This window comes from Nannobrachium achirus (assembly GCF_963921795.1).
Source record: "Nannobrachium achirus genome assembly, chromosome: 21".
Classification (NCBI taxonomy): Eukaryota; Metazoa; Chordata; class Actinopteri; order Myctophiformes; family Myctophidae; genus Nannobrachium; species Nannobrachium achirus.
Window position 1 is genome coordinate 29,249,222 of NC_137828.1, and position 20,421 is coordinate 29,269,642.

A 20,421-nucleotide genomic window follows, 5' to 3' on the forward strand; every position below is an offset into this window, starting at 1 on the left:
AAGCATGTCCGTTTTGTGGAGGCTTCATGTCCGTGCTTGAAGAGGCTTCATGTCCGTGCTTGAAGTGGGCGTGGCCTCTAAGCCACTTGTAAATATAAGATGATAGTTGCTACTTGCTAGTTGTGTTTTATTTGTTGTGAGCTTGTAGGTCGGTCATTTTCAAGTAGCTGATGTGGCGATGCGTATAGTTTTAAAGTGCTTGTGTGGCCTAGATAATATCACTTTTTGGGGATTGTTTTCGTATGAAAGTCTTGCAACACAGACTTTCATACCGCGACAATGGTTAACGATGCCCTATGTCAAGTGAGCAGCACTAACGTAGCAGCAATAAGACTTCCGGTGGCCGATCTCTTCAAAATAAGAGTACCCCTGAGGCAATTGAAAAATTTTGAAAAACGATAAATCTTTCCATGATATGCACATTCAAAATATAAGGCGCATTTCCACTGCAGGGCCAAGCCAGAACCAGAACCAGAACTTTCCAGAACCAAGAACTTTCAAGAACCTGTGAAGTTCCAGAACCAAGTTCTGCTTTTGTTTCCATATAACCAGACCCAACCGGGAAGCTCCACTGGTCAGCCTGATTTGGCTGAGACAAAACAGCTGGTCATTTTAACAGCAGCACATTCGGGAATCTAAAATCTAAAATAACAGCTGTATGTAAATACGTATATTATTAGTTACTACTTTCTGAATAAAAAAATAAAAAAACAATAGAACGTTCAAACAAGCTGCTGACTGAGCGTTTGGTCGGTACGCTGCCTTTGCTCTAGGGAGGAAAAAAAGCATCTCCCTCTCTCTCACACACACACACACACACACGCGGCGCGCGCGCGCGCGCACACACACACACACACACACACACACACACACACACACACACCACACACGTCACAGCACGGCTCGGCTGCTGCCTCGCGACTCGGGAGTCACCAATGGACGGGCGAATGTAGAGATGCGTATCTCCACCGTAGTTTGTTGTCTGTCTATCGACGTACATTTTCTTTATTTTTGCTTGGCACCGTGTCTGTCTGCTTGTGCACTCGACACTCATTTCAGAAAGACGACGGCGACGGAATTCGTTTGAAAATCCTTAGCTCCTTCTGGATATGGCGTCGCGTCCATAGTGTTTCTGTGTTTCTGTCTGTCGGAATAGGATTTTAAAAATGACGCTGTTGTGTTGTGAGAGATTTCTCCCCGTTCTCCTCGATGTCGTTACCTCCGCTCGACCAATCGAGAGCAGGAGCGCTGCTAGCCCCGCCCATAGGTTCCCAGAACTCAAGTTTAGTTCTACATCAGGAGCAGGACCTAAAAAAGGTTCCAGGAGGTTCCAGGAACCTTGTCTGGAACCGGGCCGTTCGCAATGGAAACAAAACCAGAACCAAAAAAATAGGTTCTGGTTCCTGAAAGTTCTGGTTCCACCTTGCAGTGGAAAAGCGCCGTCTTTGCTGTAATTCTGTTCCAGTGTACCATCCTGATTCAATATGAAGTGGCAATATTCCCAAGCAAAACAGTGCACACAGAGATGGCTGGCTCATAGATAGATCACACAATACACATTTTAATAGGAGTGACCTCAGCACCTCCTGCTTATTGAGCTGGGTTTTATGAGCCCATATTGAGCGTTTTTCAAATATTTTGTGGAAAGATGTGAGATAAGAAATTGACAAAAGTAACAAATATTATCATGTATATCATTATCATTAAACACGGCCAGCAGCACTTGCAATGCCGCCTCTCCCGCTTAGCGGAGAGTGTGGTGTGGAAGAGGAGGTCTCCCCGAACGGATGCGTGGGTCAAAAGTGCCGACACGAAGAGCCGCCTGCTCTCCAGCGCCCACTAGAGTTTGAAAACTGCGCTTTTGGGGGCGTTTTCTTTTTTTTTTTCAGACATTTAACTCCTTAAGTCCTCGATCATGTATTTAGTAAATTTGACCTTTCACTCTGTACTTGGTCCCCTCTTTTTTTTTTACTCTACACCAAATCTATTTGCCAAAAATAGCCGATCTACAAGCTTAGGCTTATTGCTGCTATCTCCCAGGCCCGAAACCTTTAGTGCTGCTCACTTGACAGAGCTAAAACGATGTATGCCAGCATTTTTGCTGCCAATGAGGGCATGAAAAGTATTATGCTAATTATTTTGCAGGAAAGATTCCGGAACTGTAGTGAAAACATGCCTCATCTTGTATGAACTATAGAACGCCAACACCATCCAATGCAAAGCTTGCACCTCCCAAATCTTTATCTTTTTCTTTTTCAGCAAGAAAGGGCTATAGCAGCGCCGTGGTACTGTATGTACTGTATGGCAGCAGCGTGCTCCCTTAAATGCACAAATACATTTCGTTGTACTGTGAATGTACTTGTATGTGTACTGTTCTTTGAAAATGAGTTGATCGTTGACAAATGAAACTGTGCCGGTGTACCTGTACTGTATTGTTACAATGACAAATAAAAAAATAAAATAATAAACTCTAATCTAATCTAATCTGTAACTCGTATCCACATCTGTGTGTAAACATTTTAGAAGGAGATTTATTTGTGACTCTCCACCAATTCGTGTGTGTAATTATGAGACTGTTTTACCTCGCTGTTTGTCATATGATTCGTAACTTACCTAAAATAATACAATTAAATCACTTATGCGTGCAGAGTAATTTGTATTTGTGTCTCTAAATGTACAACTCGTACAGTGCAATTCGTAACTCTTCTGTGGGGGGGGGGGGTGTAATTAGAACCTCAAAATGATCTGTATTTTGTATTGTGCAATTCATAACTTGTATGGTCAGATCTGTATTTGTAGAAAAAGATTTGTATCTGTATTGTGCACTTCGTAACTTGTATGATCAGATCTGTATTTGTAAAAATGATTTGTATTTGTCTTGTGCAATTCGTAAAGGTGGAAAACACCTGAGTAAAAATACTCGAGTAATTACTCAAGAGTAGTTTTTTTGAGTATCTGTACTTTTAAAGTAATTTTTAATTTCAATTCAGACTAGGTGCTATAATAGGCCAATGTAAAATGGGTGGCATGTGTTCTTCGCCAATCTAAACCTTTCATGGCAATCGGACGCTGCATGTATGATTTGAGGCATTGTGTTCCAAAAATGTGTTTTGCTAAAGTCTACCTGCTGGTGGCGCTATAACAGTCCAATGTGAAAAAGGGTAGCATTTGTTCCTTGACCTAGTGGGAATATAATATGTGGCAAATTTCACGGTAATCGCAAGCTGCATTGATGATTTGACACATTTTGTTCAAAAACTGAGCAATCCTGCAAACTTTGGAAGCCAATATTAGCCAATTAGGATGGAATATGAAATATCAGATGGATCGCTCTTGGCACATGACTATAGAGATACTGTGTACTGATTTGCATGATTGTTGGAGAAAATCTGATGGAGTAATAGCAAAGAATGTGTTTTACTTAAGTTGTCCTCCTGGTGGCACTATAACATGCAAATGTGAAAAATGCAGGGCAAAGGTTTATCCTTAGCCTCTAGGGATTACGCATACAGTTGCGTAAGTTTTCCACTTTATTGGTGGAGTTAAAGGTAAAAACACAAATTGGCCTGTTATAGCGCCACCATGAGGCTGATTTGAGAAATTTGAAGTGGAATTTCTTCCTATACCTAGTGGGAATGTGCGTGCCCGATTTCACCAAGATTGCACAGTCTTCTCATGATTTGAGTCATTTTGTTTGAAACTGAGCAATCTTGCAAACTTTGGGAGCCAATTGTAGCTAATCAGGATGGAATATGGAAAATCGGACAGATCCATGTTGATCATATGACTATAGAGATACTGTCTAACGATTTCAGTCAGTCAGTCAGTCAGTCAGTCAGTCAGTCAGTCTGTCTGTCTGTCTGTCTGTCTGTCTGTCTGTCTGTCTGTCTGTCACGTCACACTTTTGCCCTACTCTTATCTCCGGAACCGTTGCCCCTATCTATGCCAAGCTTTGCACACACACAACTTCCAGCCCTGATTTCTCACATGGCCCTCTTCTAGCACCAACCATGAGGCCGATTATTGCAAAACAATTTTTTGGACAATGCTCCTACAGATTTTGGCCTAAAATCACTCAAAGCGGTACACAGTATCTCTACAGTAAAGTCATGCCATCAACATGGATCTGTCCCATTTCCCATATTCCCGCTGATTGGCTACGATTGCCTTCTAAAGTTTGTGTATGCGACCGATTAGGGAGTCTTACTGGTCAAAGTGAATTGAAATAGCATCATTTCTGATGTACACAAACATACATCCCGGTCCAAGCACCAGAGGGCACAATATAAATAAGCAAAGTGTTTTACATTGTGCCCTAGATAGATAGATAGATAGATAGATAGATAGATAGATAGATACCTTTATTATCCCAAGAGGGAAATTCAGTTGCCCAGAGGCAGCACAGCAGTTTAAGGTTACAAGTTACAAAGAGGTAAGAAAAAGAAAAAGAGTACTGTAGTGTACAGTCCAAAGAGCAAGCACAAAAAAGAAGAATATAAACATATAGTGTCGAAGATCTATTGCAAAAAAGAAGAATATATACATAAAGTGACCACGAAACATTCAACGCTCATAAGTGACACGTCACACACACACACACACACACACACACACACACACACACACACACACACATACACACACACACACACACACACACACACACACACACACACACAAAAGCTATACTCAAAGCACAACTTAACAAACAGTGCCAAACAAAAAGGTGCACATAACAGTCAATGCTAGTCAATGCAACACAAGTATCACACCGCCATATCAACACAGCAATAGTCCTCAGTTCAACCAACACAACCCAATAGTGCAGGGCCATCAGAGTCAGTACAACTTTTGTTCCAGTAGTGCAAGGTAACAGTTGTCCTCATCATGAGTCTCGTTGTATTGCTTGAGAGCGACCAGCACAAAGGACTTTCCAAGTCTCTCGCACCTCCGTCCTGGGTAGCGGAAACGGTTGTTACCTCTCTTACTCCAGTAACCGAAGATCTCAGGGTAGACGGGATGGGAGGAGTTCTCCAAGATGGCGACCAGCTTCCTAACTGTACGCACCCTGGCTATTTCCTACACCCCCTGTAAGGAGGAACCAACGACAGAGCCCGCCTTCCTCACCAGTCTGTTGAGGTTGGCAGTGTCGCCCACTATTGTTGCCCCCCCAGCAAGATATTCCAAAAAAGAGAACACTAGCCATAACTGACTGGTAGAACAATTGAAACATCCTGTTGCACACGCCAAACGATCTCAGTCTTCTCAGGAGTCTTCATATATGTAATTGGTCCTCATGATACCATTTTTTTCTACCCTGTCTGTGTCTCATAGGAGGGCTGTGGTCACTTCAGAACCTTTTTTTTTTAAACAATTAACGTGAGAACAATGGCTTCCATTATAGCGTAACTTTCCAGGAATAGAAAGTCTGCAGTTTCTATTAGCGTGGATTCCCCATCAGTGATGTCACATGGTGGACGAGTTTCTGAACTGTCCACAGCCCTCTTATGAGACACAAATATATATATATATATATATATATATATATATATATATATAGACAAAATCGTACCATATTATAATGAGCATTTAGTGAAGAGGACCTATGAAGATTGGTTGAAAATGGGTGAAGTCGTCCTTTAAGTAGACGTAAATGTAGCAATACCACACTGTAAAAATACTCTGAATACAAGAAAAGTATTGTTAAAAAATGTACATCAAAATATACTTACAGTACCAAGCAAAAGTACTAAAATCACTTTCCAAAAAAGGTTTTTGTTTAAAAAATAGCACACAATGCATTTGTGTTTAGCTATTTGTGGTAAAAAGATTGTATAGGGCCGAAGTGCAAGAAAATGCTCACCCCTGTTTCTTCTTCTTTTTTATTTCTTTACAAATTGAAACCTGGTGTATGTATCCTGAACCATTATGACAGATGAGATCATGAATAAGCTTTAAACACATATTATGTAGAGTTTGTGACATTAGGGTGTAACCATCAACTCTTTTTGCGTGTGTTATACTTTTGAGAGCTATGTACAAATATCCCACTGAGCACAAGACCCAATCTAGACGTCTGGTTTATGCTTAGCCGGAATTTCCGTCTTTATATAGACCGATTCTAGCCGATTGCATTTAATCCATTATTCCATACTTATTGATTAACCCTTAAGTTCTGTTTTACATTTTCATTTGAAAGAAAAGGGTAGAAGTTTATATTTTTTCCACCTGAAACTCACTGGCCTTAAAGATTCTTCTTTGATTAACATGTAAAAAAATAATTTTGCACTACACCCATGCTACACCCCCCTCATTTTTTTGTAACCCTCTAATGCTGTTCGTGGGTCATTTTGACCCGGGGGATATTTTGTTTACAAAAACAATACTAATATAAATTTTAACTTAACAAATCATCATCATACATTGGCTGTGTCTCAATTCCAAACAATCCAAATGATAGAAATGGTAAAATGAACAGTGAACTTAAGAGTTGAAGCATCTGGCAAGAGAAAGCGCTGTTCAGTGTGTCCTACAACAGCAGACAGGAAGACAGACTGCTTGCAGGAGGTGCAAGAAGCTCATATGTGCCTCACATGCTGTGTGTGTTTGTGAAGCATGTGCTTCCTAATGTATACGTACAAGTGTACATTCATATGTGACATTAATGTGTGTTCCCATGTTCACATATGTGTTCAGCTCTTATTATACAAGAATTTCAGCTATCAGTAAAAACGCCTAGCTCTTTCAGTGTTTAATGTGATATAGCAAAGCATAAATGCAAACATTTACCATATCATATCAGATTTTATATATCATATGAATTGTTTGGAATTGAGACAAAGTCAATGTATGATGATGATGATTTGTTAAGTTAAAATTTATATTAGTGTGTTTATATTAGTTGGATTCCATTTGATATCCTTCTCCTATTATATCGCAGCAGCTCACAAATCTTGCTGCTGTGTTTGCACATTGTTTTACTTCACCCAGCAGGTATGGGAGTTTTTCATCATTGGTCATGTTTTCAAATTCTCCTTGGATGGTTATGATCTGTGGGAAGTATGTGTCTCTGATGTCTTGGTACAGTGGACAGGTGGTAGGACACACACACGCACGCACGCACGCACGCACAACACACACACACACACCCCTGTCACACACAAACACACGCACACACACACACACACACACACACACACACACACACACACACACACACACACACACAGTGTGGGCTATTTTAGAGTAATATGAATCGGTGTCAATAGATAATATATTTGTTTATTATGTTTTTCAATATTACTTTAATATTCATATTTAATGTAGGCTTATATTTCCTTTTTGTATATAGTCCTCCTATGTGATATTGTATCATCGTCGAATTACTCTATCCATGTGTTGCATTTGTAGTCCTAGCAGCCATGTTGAGGACCAACACAGGTGTTCTGATTAGCGTAGAACATTAGTTCTATGCCAATCAGACACATTGAAAAACCTGTGTTGGTCCTCAACATGGCATTTAGGACTACAAATGCAACACATGAATAACACTTTTAAATGGACCGCTTTGGAGGACGTGTGTAATCTCGCGGGATCGCGGCCCAACAGCGCCCCCTCCAGTAAAACAACCGGAGATATCAAAATTTCTCCTCGGCTACTAGCCCATAGCAAGGTACACAAACAAAAAATAATCTCCACGTCGCTTCCATTCTCCAATAGCTGACTGGGGCTCTACCAGAGGCAGTAAGAGGACTTGGTTTCGGCAACATTTTGCTTTATTTCCGCGGCGGAGGGACTAAACGGCTCGTTCCTACAGCGGATAGGGGCCTGTATTTTTTTAGTTGGCGGTGTTCTGAGGCGCCCGGAGCGGACTGCTGCTGTCACTACAGCCCGGTGCTTCGGCGGATGTCTTTTTCCCACACCGCACGGACCTAACTAACGCACAAAAACCGTGCAAAGTGTTCTCATTTCTCGGATAAAACTATGTTTTATATTCGTATTTCGTCCTCGCCGGCGCTCTCCCTTCCCTGCGACGGATTTCTGCTCTAATTTAAGGACCCGGTGCAGCCAGCCCGAAGTGGGGCCTGTTGTTGTAGTGTTTTGTTTTCGCAGTCAAGGAGGAGGGGGAAGCCGCCATGAATCTGTGTGAACAACAATAACACAATCTGAGCCTGGCTGGCCTCGCCTCTGGCCGGGGGAGCAGTGCAGTGCAGTGCGCCAGGGACTGGGGAGGGCTGCGGTGGTGCAAGCCCAGAAATGCGCGGCGGTGGCGACCGTGGAACGAAGCCTGCTGCTCGGCCATCCTAACAAGCTCAACATCCACCATCCACCATGCATGTGGATGATGGTACTGCGAACAGCGTCAATAAAAGAAGCGCCCGTCTGAATTTCGCTGCTGCAAGTGCAACCCAGCAATAGTAACGGACCAGTACTAGTAATCAACTAATAGTAATGGTAACGGCCACCTCCAGGAGGAAAGCGCTCCACGCATCACACCATGCAATATGGATTAGTCATATTAACATGGACAAACCGAACCCCTGTTGGATCAATTAACTTATATGTATGCATCTGAGGAGGAGCTCATCCCGCCTTCATGTTTGCACGTACAGCCTGCAGTCTTTGATTGTTTTTATTATTATTAATTTGTCTTTTTTATTTAATTAATTGCGAGCTGCAATGAGGATGGATTGGTTGTGATCTAATAACGACTGGAGACAGCTTAAAACTACCATCCATCCATCTTCAACCGCTTATCCGGAATCGGGGTCGTGGGGGGGGGGGGCTGCTAACCGTTCCAACTGAGATTGATCCACACACAGACGTTTTAATATGCATGTGGATTTTACTTCGGTCATGGGAACGAAGCTGTCCGCCTCCCATTTATACGTGACCCCCCTCATCTGTGTTCATTCCAAGGGCCACGAAAACAACATAAACAACAACAGCAACGCACTCCTCATCGCCTCCCTCCCCGGACACTAGAGTCGCCGTACAGACTTCACAGGAGCAGCACCAGAGACAGCGGCTACTCCTGCCTCTCACACACACAGCAGCAGCAGCAGCGCCGGGTGTGTGTGTTGTTTGTTGTGATTCGGTCCTGGTTTGTATTTTTCCACCACCACCCACCCCCCGGCCACTGGACGGACATGAACCCGGTGAATGCGACCTCTCTGTACGTGTCGGCCAGTCGCTCGGTGCTCCAGTGCGACCCCAGAGACCCCCGGGCACTGGCGGAGCTCTGCAAACTGCTGCCCTTCTTCAGACAGTCCCTGTCATGCCTTGTGTGTGGTGAGTGACTGTCAGTGTGTCATATATTATCCATTAATATAGGGGTCTTCAATGTTTCAGGCCAAGGACCTCTTAGTTGAGAGAGAGATGAAGCAGGGACTCCCACAATCTTCATCATCAATCATAGATTCCATATAGTTCCATTGTTTGACAGCACAACCATCAGTGCATTTTGGATTCTTGTCCATGTGTGTTTTCAGATATTTAACCACATGACATTTCACTCTGTACTTAGTCTTCTCTTTTTCCCCTCTACACAAAAGATCTTTGCTGAAAATAGCCGATCTACAAGCTCACAACGCCTAGTAGTCCGGGAGCCGTGGGGGTGAACGTGGATTCGCCTGTAAAAGTTTTTTTCTCAACTGATTCTTGTAGCTTGGGGTCACCTCTTAAGGATTCAAGATGATGACCAGTGATATCCATTGAGCATTTTTTATTATTAACCCCTTAATGCATGAAACACAAGAAATCCACCCAGGAGGAAAATACCCAGAAAAAGATTTTTTTTCTGGGTATTTAAGGAGGATCTGAGGGGTCTAACTAGGGGTTTGTCATGATGCTGAATCCATTGCAGGCATTTGTTTTGCACAAAAAAACATTCCGTGGGCTAGAAATGGCCTCAGAAAACAATACACGTATGGGTGAGTATTCATGTTAGTCGAAGGCCTTAGGGTTTCTTTTCTCGTGCTAATCAGTCTAAAAGTGCAAAGTTTTGCACAGATGTAGCTCAGGGCATGCTCTAATGATTTAGCTAGGGCGCCCGAAGGTCGGCGACCTTCGGGGTCACCACAGCACCCACAAAACTCTGACTCATCACTTTTCATCACTAAAGTCGATGGGAGCCCAACTTGATTTGGCCGCCGGACTATAGCAAGTGAGCTTGTAGATCTGCTATTTTTGGCTAAAGTTCTCTGAATATGGACGCTAGGGTTCAAGTGGTTAATATAAAAAAGGAGAAAAAAGGTTTCTATCACACAAAGATTTGGAGGACCCCCTGTTAAAGACCCCTGCATTATAGCCATTATGAATAACACACACACACGCTCGCACACGCTCGCTCACTCACTCACATCTGTATATTTCAGAAATACAGCTTTCAGAGAGTGGACAGTGAGAGGGTGTGTCCCCCTTTGCTTTACAGAACGTTATACCTGCCTATATTTACTCCTGAAGAAATGTGCCTTTTATGTATTTTTCTGTAACTTGCAATTCATGCCAAATGAACAAATATATCTGATGACAGAAGTTGAAGTTAAACACCAAAACACCGCCGCTTGGTTTGCTTGTGAAATTCGAAATAGTGTAACGTGACGTCACTTCAACACTAACAGTTGTAGTAATGTCACGTTACAATATTTCTAGACGTCACTGGTTTCTCTTTGACTCACAAAGTAGCCTATAACAGTACTGTGCCATTTACAATACAGTCCTTCCTTGAATTTAAATAATAAACCCAGGATCCTCTTATACATACAGTAGCCAACGCAAACGGTTATTCCACCACTTCCTGTAGTAAAGACAAACAGCAAGGATGTGGGTGTTTGCATGGTTTTAGAGACGGGTAATATGCATGTTGTTTTGAATGTTTTAGCGCAGTTGTGTAGTCAGTGGTTCTCAAATGTTCTTTATATATATATATATATCTCTCAAGTGTACAAATGAGTGAAAGACTGTTACAGTAAAGGTCCATTTGGAATATTTGTTGTCAGTCAGTATTTCTTAAAAGGTCCGTTACCACTGACCCTCTGTTAAACTGATGCTGCGTGCGTGCGTGTTTGCATGCGCATGTGCAGCGTGGGGTGCCTTTGCTTATGAATGGACTTTCATCCTGCCGTCTATCTGCAGCTGCTCTTCTTGGCGACAAGCGTTGCTAAGGAAGCTCCTGCTCAAAGAAGGGTTGTCTTCCCTCTGTCACGTTAACGAGACTTGACACAGTTTTAATGAATACACACACAGAGGTGGCAGGTGAATTTTGGTTGCGGCCTAAATGCAAGTAGCTAAGATGTTATAATGCCATCTGGCATTGAAGTTGGAACACCAACCCTTGACAGCCCAGTCATTGAAAGCAACAGAAAAGTTTTATCTGATTGTATTAAATGACGTTTAACTCACCAACATTGCAGCTGTACGAAAGCTTGGGTTATCCTCTTTGTATCTGTCAAGACATATTCTGTTGATTCATAAAAAATCCACCGTAGATATTATGAGCTACTTTCTGTCAATACATTCTGTGCAGGTGATTATCTTTCAATGTGTTTTTGAGTTTGAAATCACTCAACACAACAGCCCTGTCTTTAAATTGCAAACAATGCCGGAGGCAGCAGGATGTTGCGTTATTAAAACGGGTGCTTCCAAACTCGATCACTTCGAATAATAATCACCTGCACAGAATTTATTGCTTGCGGGAAGTTGCGGCCAGTAGTTAGTCTGCTCGATCATTCACCTTGGCAGCGAACCTCACTAAGCAGGCTGCCAGGGAAGGTTGTGTGTGTCTAATAATCTTCCACCTTTTAAGTTCCTCTCTTCCTCTCTCAAGTCACTGGTCACCCCAGACGTGTGAGCGCAAACACGCGCACGTGCTTGTTTTTGCGCGTGAATTAATCATTCATGTCATCATGGCATGGTGTAATCTGTCTTGTTCCTGTGAAGTGCATAATGCATCTTCTGTTTACAAATCCTCTTGGTTTTCTCTCCTTCATTCCCTCCCTTTCCACGCATCCATCCATCCTTCCTTCCCTCTCGCTTCCTCCCACGCTCCTTGATTCTCTCTTCTCACATCTGTCCTTCAATCACTCACTCTCTCTTCTTCTCAACCCTTCTCCCTTTTGCTCTCCACATTGCCATCCCTCCTTTCCACCATGTGTCTCTCTCTCCTCCCCTCTCCCTCCTCTCCATGCAGGTAACCTGCTCCAGGACCCCATCGCCCCCACCGACTCGTCCTGCCAGCACTACGTATGTCGCGGGTGCAAAGGTCAGAGGATGCAGCTGAAGCCGTCGTGTAGTTGGTGCAAGGATTACTCCCGCTTCCAGGAGAACCGCCAGCTGTCCTTGCTGGTCCACTGTTACAGGAAGCTGTGCCTGTACATCGCCCAGTCGCCCCTCGCGCCGCACATAGCCAGCGCGGCAGGCGACTCGCCGGACCTCCAGGCCATCCTCAACGAGGGCCTGACGCTGGCCGAGAGCGAGCAGGAAGCCACGGAGGACACCGCGGACTCGTCGGACGGCCAGACGCATGACGGAGGCGCGGCCTCCTCTTTCGTCTCCGGCGAGGTCCGTCCTGCGGAGGTTGCGGCTCCGCCGGCCGTCGTTGAGGTCAAGGTGGAGGAGGACAGTCCGAGCCGGGTGGCGGGGGGCGTGAACGGGCTGCACGACTGCAACGGGCTGGCGGAATCGGACGCGCTGCAGCCCGTCGCCATAGAAACGGGAGGAGGGGTTTTGAAGACGGAGGTCTTCGAGGACCAGCTGCCGGTGTGCGTGAGTGTCACGGCCAGCGGCGGCGGCGACGAGGGCCTGTGTGAAATCACTGCGTTTGGGGGGGAGCTCAAGCACGGCGGGGGGACGCTGCTGCTGAGTGTGGAGGAGGTGCTCAGGACACTGGAGACCGCCGACCCGGACCCGGACCCCCCCGGTCCCCCCCAGCCGGACTGCGACCCCCCTGCCTCCGTACCTCATGCCGGCCTCAACGGCCCCCACTGCCCGCTGGGTCCCGACTCCTCGCGTCACACGCCCTCCCTCCCACCGGAGAACAGCCCCCGCCCGCCACAGCCTCACCCCCACCCCCAGCCCTCACCGCAGCTTCACCCCCACCCCCAGCCCTCGCAGCAGCTTCACCCCCAGCCCTCGCAGCAGCCTCCCCCCCAGCCCGCCACCGCCGTTCCCCGCGCCCCGTCTCGCTGCCACCGTAAGCGCTCGCGCTCGGAGAGCGACAGCGAGAAGGTGCAGCCTCTCCCCATCGCCAGCCTCCTGCGCGGCGGCCCTCCCCCGCCTCCGCTCTGTGCCAACAACAGCTCCCCTCACCACCACCTCCACCACCACCACCATCACCACCACCTCGGTCTGGCCGCCGCCAAGCGCGAGCCCAAATTCCTTTCCTCGGGGGCCATCGCACCGCCCCACCACCCGCACCTGGCCCCCGTGCCCAACGGCGGCCCCCCGAAGGTGGGTAAGACTGTGCTGGTGTCCAGCAAGGGGCTGAAAAAGGCGGTGGAACACCACGGCGGGCAGAAGAAGGCCTACGCCAAGGCCAGGCCGGGTGTGCCCAAACCCCGCGCCCAGCCACGCATGCCCCCTCACCCCCACTCTCACCCTCTGTCCCACCCGCCCAGTCCCTCCAAGCCGCTGTACAAAAAGCCTGTCGAGAAGAAGGGCTGCAAGTGTGGCCGAGCCACCCAGAACCCCTCCGTTTTGACCTGTAGGGGTCAGCGATGTCCTTGCTACTCCAACCGCAAGGTGAGAAACCAGGGCAGCAGCAGGCAGTGGTGGAAAGTAATTAAGTACATTTACTAGTTATTTCTTTATTCGGCTCCACATTAGCTCTTCCTGAGGTCCACAACAAACATAACGATACATAATCACATGTAACACAACACAGTACTAGTACTAGTACTGTACTACTTTTACTTAAGAAAAACATCTCTGTACTTCCACCACTGGGCAGCAGGTGCTAGTTGTCTGCCCTTCGTCTTACATTACAGCACCTCATGGTTACTTTTACTTCTGACTTGGTTGGAATGTAGCTGAGGCTCTCATTCTACACCATGTCAATATACTTCACTGTGTAGTTTAGAGAGTCAATTGGAATAAAAGCTAAGGTAGGTTCTAGAGTTATTAAAACTCAGTCGGTGCCATATTTAAAGTGGGATGACCTCTTATATTGCCGGTTCGCCAACAAAGGGTTAAAAAAATAGTGTGCACGCTGGTGCACACATTCGTGCACAGATCATGCACTATGCATGTGCATGCTTTTCACAGCTTTCAAACAAAAAAATCCGCTTGGAAATCCGTTCAGGCATTCAGGGTTTTCTTCAAATGTAAACAAACATGGCTGCCATGTTTGAAAGATGGGGTTGGTATGGGGGTTAAACATGCAATTTCGCGATCGCGATCATGCCTAGTACACTGTTGGAGGTCCAAAATGTTTTTTTTTCAAAAAAACAAATTTCAATTTTTTTTTTTTTTATTTTTTTATTATTTAAAAAAAAAAAGACGTTCAGAAGACGTCTGGCAGGGAGGTCCATAGTGAAAAAGACGTTTTAAAGACGTTTTTATTATAGAAACGTCTTTTTTGGCAGGGTATGAGTTAACTCACCCACCGCTATTTTTAAGACCCTTCTAATGGTCCACACCGCCAGGATTTTGCCTACCTTTAACGTGGGCGCGCGCGCGAATCCATTGCGCGATGGTTCACCGATTCCATTCACAATACGATCCAGGCACGGTAAGCAACAAAACACTACAGCCTTCCATTGCTCAAAGCGAAACCGACGGAGCGCCACGCTGGTGTTGCATAACATTGAACCGGATGGCATTTCGGCAGACAGGATACAGGCGTCGTTGTCCCGCCCCCCCATTTCCGGTCTGGAACATCCAGATCCGTTTTTTGTGAATAGCGGCCTTCCATAGAGCGCTATGGACGGCGAATCGGCGATCATACTTTTTTGTTTTATAGTTGCGACCGTAGGTCGCATTTACTATCAAACCCTGCACAAAGTGTCAGTCCGTCAGTCCGTCAGTCTGTCTGTCACACCTCACACGTCACACTATTGCCCTGCTCATATCTCCGCAACCGTTGCCCCGATCCATGCCCGGAGCTCCAGGGGGACCCCCAGATGTAAAAAAAGACCAAATGTGCAAAAATGACCAAATCACCACTCCAACATGGCTGCTCACGGGGAATTCCCGGGGACCACCGACTCCTGGTGCTCCAGAACGGATGCCAAAGTGGTGGCGCCCCCAGTGGAGGACCCCCTCCACTGCAGCTCACATAAAATGCCGTAACTCGGGCTAGGAGCGTCTGGGAGAGCCGGGGCCGGTACCTATTCGTCCGCCAAGGCAACGCGGAGACCCCACCCCTCATTTCTCACATGGCCCTCTTCTAGCGCCACCATGAGGCCGATTCTTGCAAAACACATTTTTGGACACTGCTCCTACAGATTTGGCCCTAAAATCACGAAAATCACTACACAGTATGTCTACACTCATGTCATCAACATGGATCAGGAAGATTTTGGCAAAACACATTTTTGCCCTATTTGTGGAGATAAGTGACCTACGGTCGCTTATCTCCCGATTAGGGAGCCTTACTGGTTATTAAAGCTAATTGATAACTCGTCATATTCGTCATAAGCAGAGTGGACCCATAAATATAGCTCGTCAAGCTCGTCATAAGCAGGGGATGTGTTAACATGTTTATTTTGCTATTATTATTATTATTACATTATATTACATACTTATTAATTGTGGTTGATTTGAGGAAGAGTTACTGTATTTCATTGTAGTATATTGCTGCTGCCGTGCAGACTCGTATGCCGCCTCATATGTCCAAAACCATTCCTTTATACTATTTTTAAAAGAATAGTGAAAATAGCCAATCTACAAGCTCACAATGTAGATACAGATATTTTCACTACTTTTGTGCAACACTGTTGTACAATGAAGTAGGGCATTAATTTATGGAAAAACGCACTATTTTATATATAGTATACAGTAATTCAACATTATTTCAGAAGAATAACATTCTTGGAGAATTAGTATGGTTCTCTCTTTTTGTGTTATTGCAATATGAATGCGACGTTTATAACATTATTCATATTTCACAATTCTATTGTTCCCAGGCATGTTTGGACTGCATTTGTCGGGGTTGTCAGAATTCCTACATGGCCAACGGGGAAAAGAAACTGGAAGCGTTTGCGGTTCCGGAAAAGGCCCTGGAGCAGACCAGACTGACGCTGGGCATCAACCTCACCAGTATCACGGCGGCGGCCCTGCGCAGCCCGGCCGCCAGCGCCCCCGGTGGCAACGCGCTCATCAACGTGGCGGCGGGAACGGCGGCCCCCGCTGTGACGGCCGCCACCTTCATCTCCGGGGCGGGACACGACAGCAGGGCCTTTGACGATTCGCTGGAGATGCGGTTTGACTGTTGACTCCCGGGCCCACCACTTTTATTTTTGGGTTGTTTTTTGGCGCGCACATTCCCCGCCCCCCTTTCCTCCCCAGGTGGGTGTGGCCTCCATCGGAGGACACGGCGAAGGGCCCGCCGCTGCAGGGGGGGAGGGTGGTGACGGGGCCAGAATAAGGCAGCTACATTGACAGGCGGCAGAGAGGGCCAATCGGCTCTTAGGCTGAGGAAACAGCCCTCCCCATTCGGTTACCTGGAACTGCATCATGCTTGTGGTCTTACGGAGTGATGCAGGGTGGACAGATGGACAAGAGAAGAAAGGAAGGGACGGGAGTAAAACACAGAGAGAGAGAGAGAGAGAGAGAGAGAGAGAAAGACATAATGTAGCGTTACTGTATGTTCCCAGATTTCACTTCAGCGGCGTTAGACAAGTTGTCGTCTTCTACATGGGTAAAGTATAGAGCATGTTGTGTAGCCAAGCCTGAGATCAACTTCTGAGCAGGTGTGAGTGTGTGAGTGTGTGTGTGTGCGTGCGTGCGTGTATGTGCGTGTGTCCGTGCACGGTGCGTTTGTGTCTGTGTGTGCACGCGAACGAGGGCATTGTTTCTGGTTTGGACACAAAACGTTATAGCAGGAACGGAGACATCATCATTAGAGGCTGGTTGTGTAATTTATATGATAAAATCATTGTTCAGAAATCAATTTCCATTTAAGAAGACATTTTATGATCTATTTTATAAGTTACATGTGACGGGGCGGAACTCCCGGGCTCAACCAGAGAATTTCACAGAAGAGAAACAAGGCATACAGGTTGGTCGATGGCATTATACGATTCACAAAACGACTACATTACAAAAAGTAATATGAAGTCGGGCAGTGATTCCTGACCATTGATAAAATACAAACAAATTTGACAGGCATGTGTCAAAACTATATAGAATTCCCTGTGTTCATATCGGTCTGTACTTGACAGCGGCTTCGGTGACAGCGGCTTCGGTGACATGCTGTATTATTATTTATTGTAATTCCAGGGATGTGGCGCAAACCATTTTGAGTTGTAGCTGTCAGTACTGTCTTTTCTCCACGTCCTCTCGGTGGGGGCTCCTCACTGGCAGGTAAGTCGGAAGGAAGGATACAACAGCAGTGATTGACAACACACAAATGTGTGTGGGGAGGAAGTAATTGGCTTAATAATTTGGGGAGAAAGTACTGCATTCTCTCACTTAACCTTTGCACATATGAGCCGGTCACAGTCTCATAAATGCCTCGTTCTTTTCTGTCAAATAACTTAGTTTAGTCCGGGCCCTGGCGCCTCCCTCTCCCAATCAGTTCTGACTGACTTCTTCTGGAAGCTTCACAACCGCTGCTAATTTACCAGAAAAAGGACTTGAAGGGTAGTGCAACGAGCGCTCCTCGTTTTACATAAAAGTTATATTAAATGCAGTTTTTGCAGTATTTATTGGATGTCACCTGACTTCGGTCGCCCGGTAGGTGTCTCTGCTTGTGGCTTGTACCCACCCACCACCATGATGGATCATGACTGTCAACAAGCTGTCAGTCTTTGACACTTCCTGTCTAATTTATATTGCTGTCTGTTTAGTGTTAGTTTCTGGTGTCTCCGAAAACTTGTTTTTGTTTCTCCCTTGGGGCATTTAAATATCTGTAATATAACTGTAACATATTTCCACAAAAAAAGAAAATCCAAAACAAAACAAAGCTATCTTGTGTGATTGTTTTTATTTATTTCTAACTTGTTTTGAAATTAGTTTGACATTATCTACACGCGGTAATCTTTTTATCGAGGTTCGTTTTTGTTTATGATAAGACCTACCAGTACCAGTTCTTGGAAGTTATTCAGCCTTTATTACCTTTTTCAACCACTGGAGGGCGTCATAATACTGGTAATGCCTTGAAAATGTGCATTTTGTCCACACTTGTCTAATATGTGTAGAATATCTGCTTTTTGTCTATAGGGTTATAATTAAGACCCAAATATTATATTCAAAAGACAAAAACATCAATTATGTAACATCCTTCTGTATCAACATCAGTATTTGCAGTGGGTTTGTTGCTGTTCCTTCCTTGGCATTGATTGTTGGTAAGCAAATCATTGCCGGGTCCAAAGTTCTTACTTTTCAGGATTCAAACTAGTAAGACGCTCTAAGGGCAAGAAGCGACGAGGTCGCGCTGAGACCACATGAGACTGTCGTGTCACAATATATATACATATATGGGCTTTATATTGATGACATCAGGGATCTCCATATATGGGCATATAAGGGACAGACCACTAGAGACTGACACAATATGTCCAGATATGGGCTTAATATTGATGACATCTCCATATATGGGCATAAAAGGGACAAGGAAGGCCATATTTGGAGCGTGACATGGGCTTATTGATGACATCAGGGATCTCCATATATGGGCATATAAGGGACAGACCACTAGAGACTGACACAATATGTCCAGATATGGGCTTAATATTGATGACATCTCCATATATCGGCATAAAAGGGACAAGGATGGCCATATGTGGATCGTGACATGGGGCGTGACTGACTGACATGAGGTGGAGGATTTGATACTAACCTCTCCCTACGGTCATAAATTACAAAATTGCAGATCTACAAGCTGAAAACACATCGCATCGCGACACGGTTTGAGCTTGTATATCGACACACTAGTATTACAAAGTTGGGGCATGATTTAAAAAAAATTTAACGCGCAATCTACATAACTATAAATGCTGATAATGTGGTCTCTTTGATCTGGATTGAACCTACCCACAAGTCTTTGCTAATGTTTTCTCTTCTGTCTTGGGTGACTGTCTGTAGGTTCCCAGCTCATCACAATGGAAAGACTTCCCATCAAGATAATATACCACACAAATGTGAGCAAACTAATTATAATTCTGATTTCTGGTTGCCTTATACTGTAGATCCTCAAGGCTGCAAGCAGTTTCAAGTCATAGTCGGGGGATATCTTAAAAAGTCCTGGAACAAATTCCTTACCAAAACATTTCTTCACCAATGTGTTTGTAAAGGTGTCTAGTAACACATCTCACAAAGACTGAAATTCAGTTTCCCTAGGAAAATCTTTTGACAGCTTGTGTAATTCTGGGTCTCATTCACTCACTATACACTACACTATAGGGGAAAAAATCATTCCCAAAAAATATGCTTTAAGTGGGATGTGAGGGGTCTAACTAGGTGTTTTTAATTATTCTGAATCCATTGCAAGCATTTGTTTTGCACAAAAAAACATTCATTGGGCTAAAAACGGCCCATAAAATGATGGTTTAGTGATGAGTCATCACTTTTCACAGTGGTTTGGGGGTCCATTTCTAGCCCAAGGAATGTTTTTGGTGCAAAACAAATGCTTTCAATGGATTCAGGATAATTAAAAACACCTAGTTAGATTAGTCAGAGCTAATATTTACTTTTGTTTATAGTCAGCAAATTCTCCCAAACTGAACATAGTTTTTTCTTTTTTTAAAGTGCACATTCAAACCGCAGCAAGTTTTTCTTATTAATATTATACAGCCCCAGTCCACAGGCCTGGTTACATGCCAAATAGAGAAACTACTGGCCACGGATCAAAATTAATCCATCTACCGTTATTGAAACAGTGGCTCGTGGCCCAAAAGTCAGCCAAAGGATACCGTCACAGTTCGCACATGCAAAGCTCAACACCTCTCTAGAACAGTGGTTCTCAAAGTGGGGTCTGGGACCCTCGGGGTTCCACATGGAGCCTTTTACATGTCTGTCTGAAGCTGGTTGCACACTGCTGCGTTTTTCGGGCCGAATATCGGAGTGAATTTCGGAGCACGCAAATAAAAAAATCAACCTCACGTTGTGTCAGTCACGTTTGCACACTGACGCCCGTTTCGCGCACCACTCGGTCCCTTGCTCTCTCTATCTCCCTCTCTCTCTTTGTCCTGAAAAACGCATTTCGCAACGAAAAACGCAGCAGTGTGCAACCACCTTGACAGTGCACAAATGGAACCATTA

General features: G+C 45.0%; 1 protein-coding gene across 1 annotated transcript; it reads left to right on the forward strand.

The window, feature by feature from the left end:
• The first annotated feature begins 7,767 nt into the window (after nt 1–7,767).
• On the forward strand, nt 7,768–18,045 carry msl2b (MSL complex subunit 2b). Its single transcript, XM_080751941.1, has 3 exons — nt 7,768–9,291; nt 12,191–13,740; nt 16,125–18,045. The coding sequence occupies exons 1-3, from the start codon at nt 9,150–9,152 to the stop codon at nt 16,431–16,433; spliced, it is 2,001 nt and encodes a 666-aa protein (XP_080608067.1). The 5' UTR covers nt 7,768–9,149; the 3' UTR covers nt 16,434–18,045.
• The last annotated feature ends 2,376 nt before the right edge of the window (nt 18,046–20,421 follow it).

What these genes read in the sequence shown, in the direction of transcription:
- msl2b (XM_080751941.1), top strand. Translation starts at nt 9,150, where the DNA reads ATGAACCCGGTGAATGCGACCTCTCTGTACGTGTCGGCCAGTCGCTCG. An exon ending in CCTGTCATGCCTTGTGTGTG is followed by an intron (nt 9,292 to 12,190) that starts GTGAGTGACTGT and finishes CTCTCCATGCAG; the next exon opens with GTAACCTGCTCCAGGACCCC. An exon ending in CTTGCTACTCCAACCGCAAG is followed by an intron (nt 13,741 to 16,124) that starts GTGAGAAACCAG and finishes TATTGTTCCCAG; the next exon opens with GCATGTTTGGACTGCATTTG.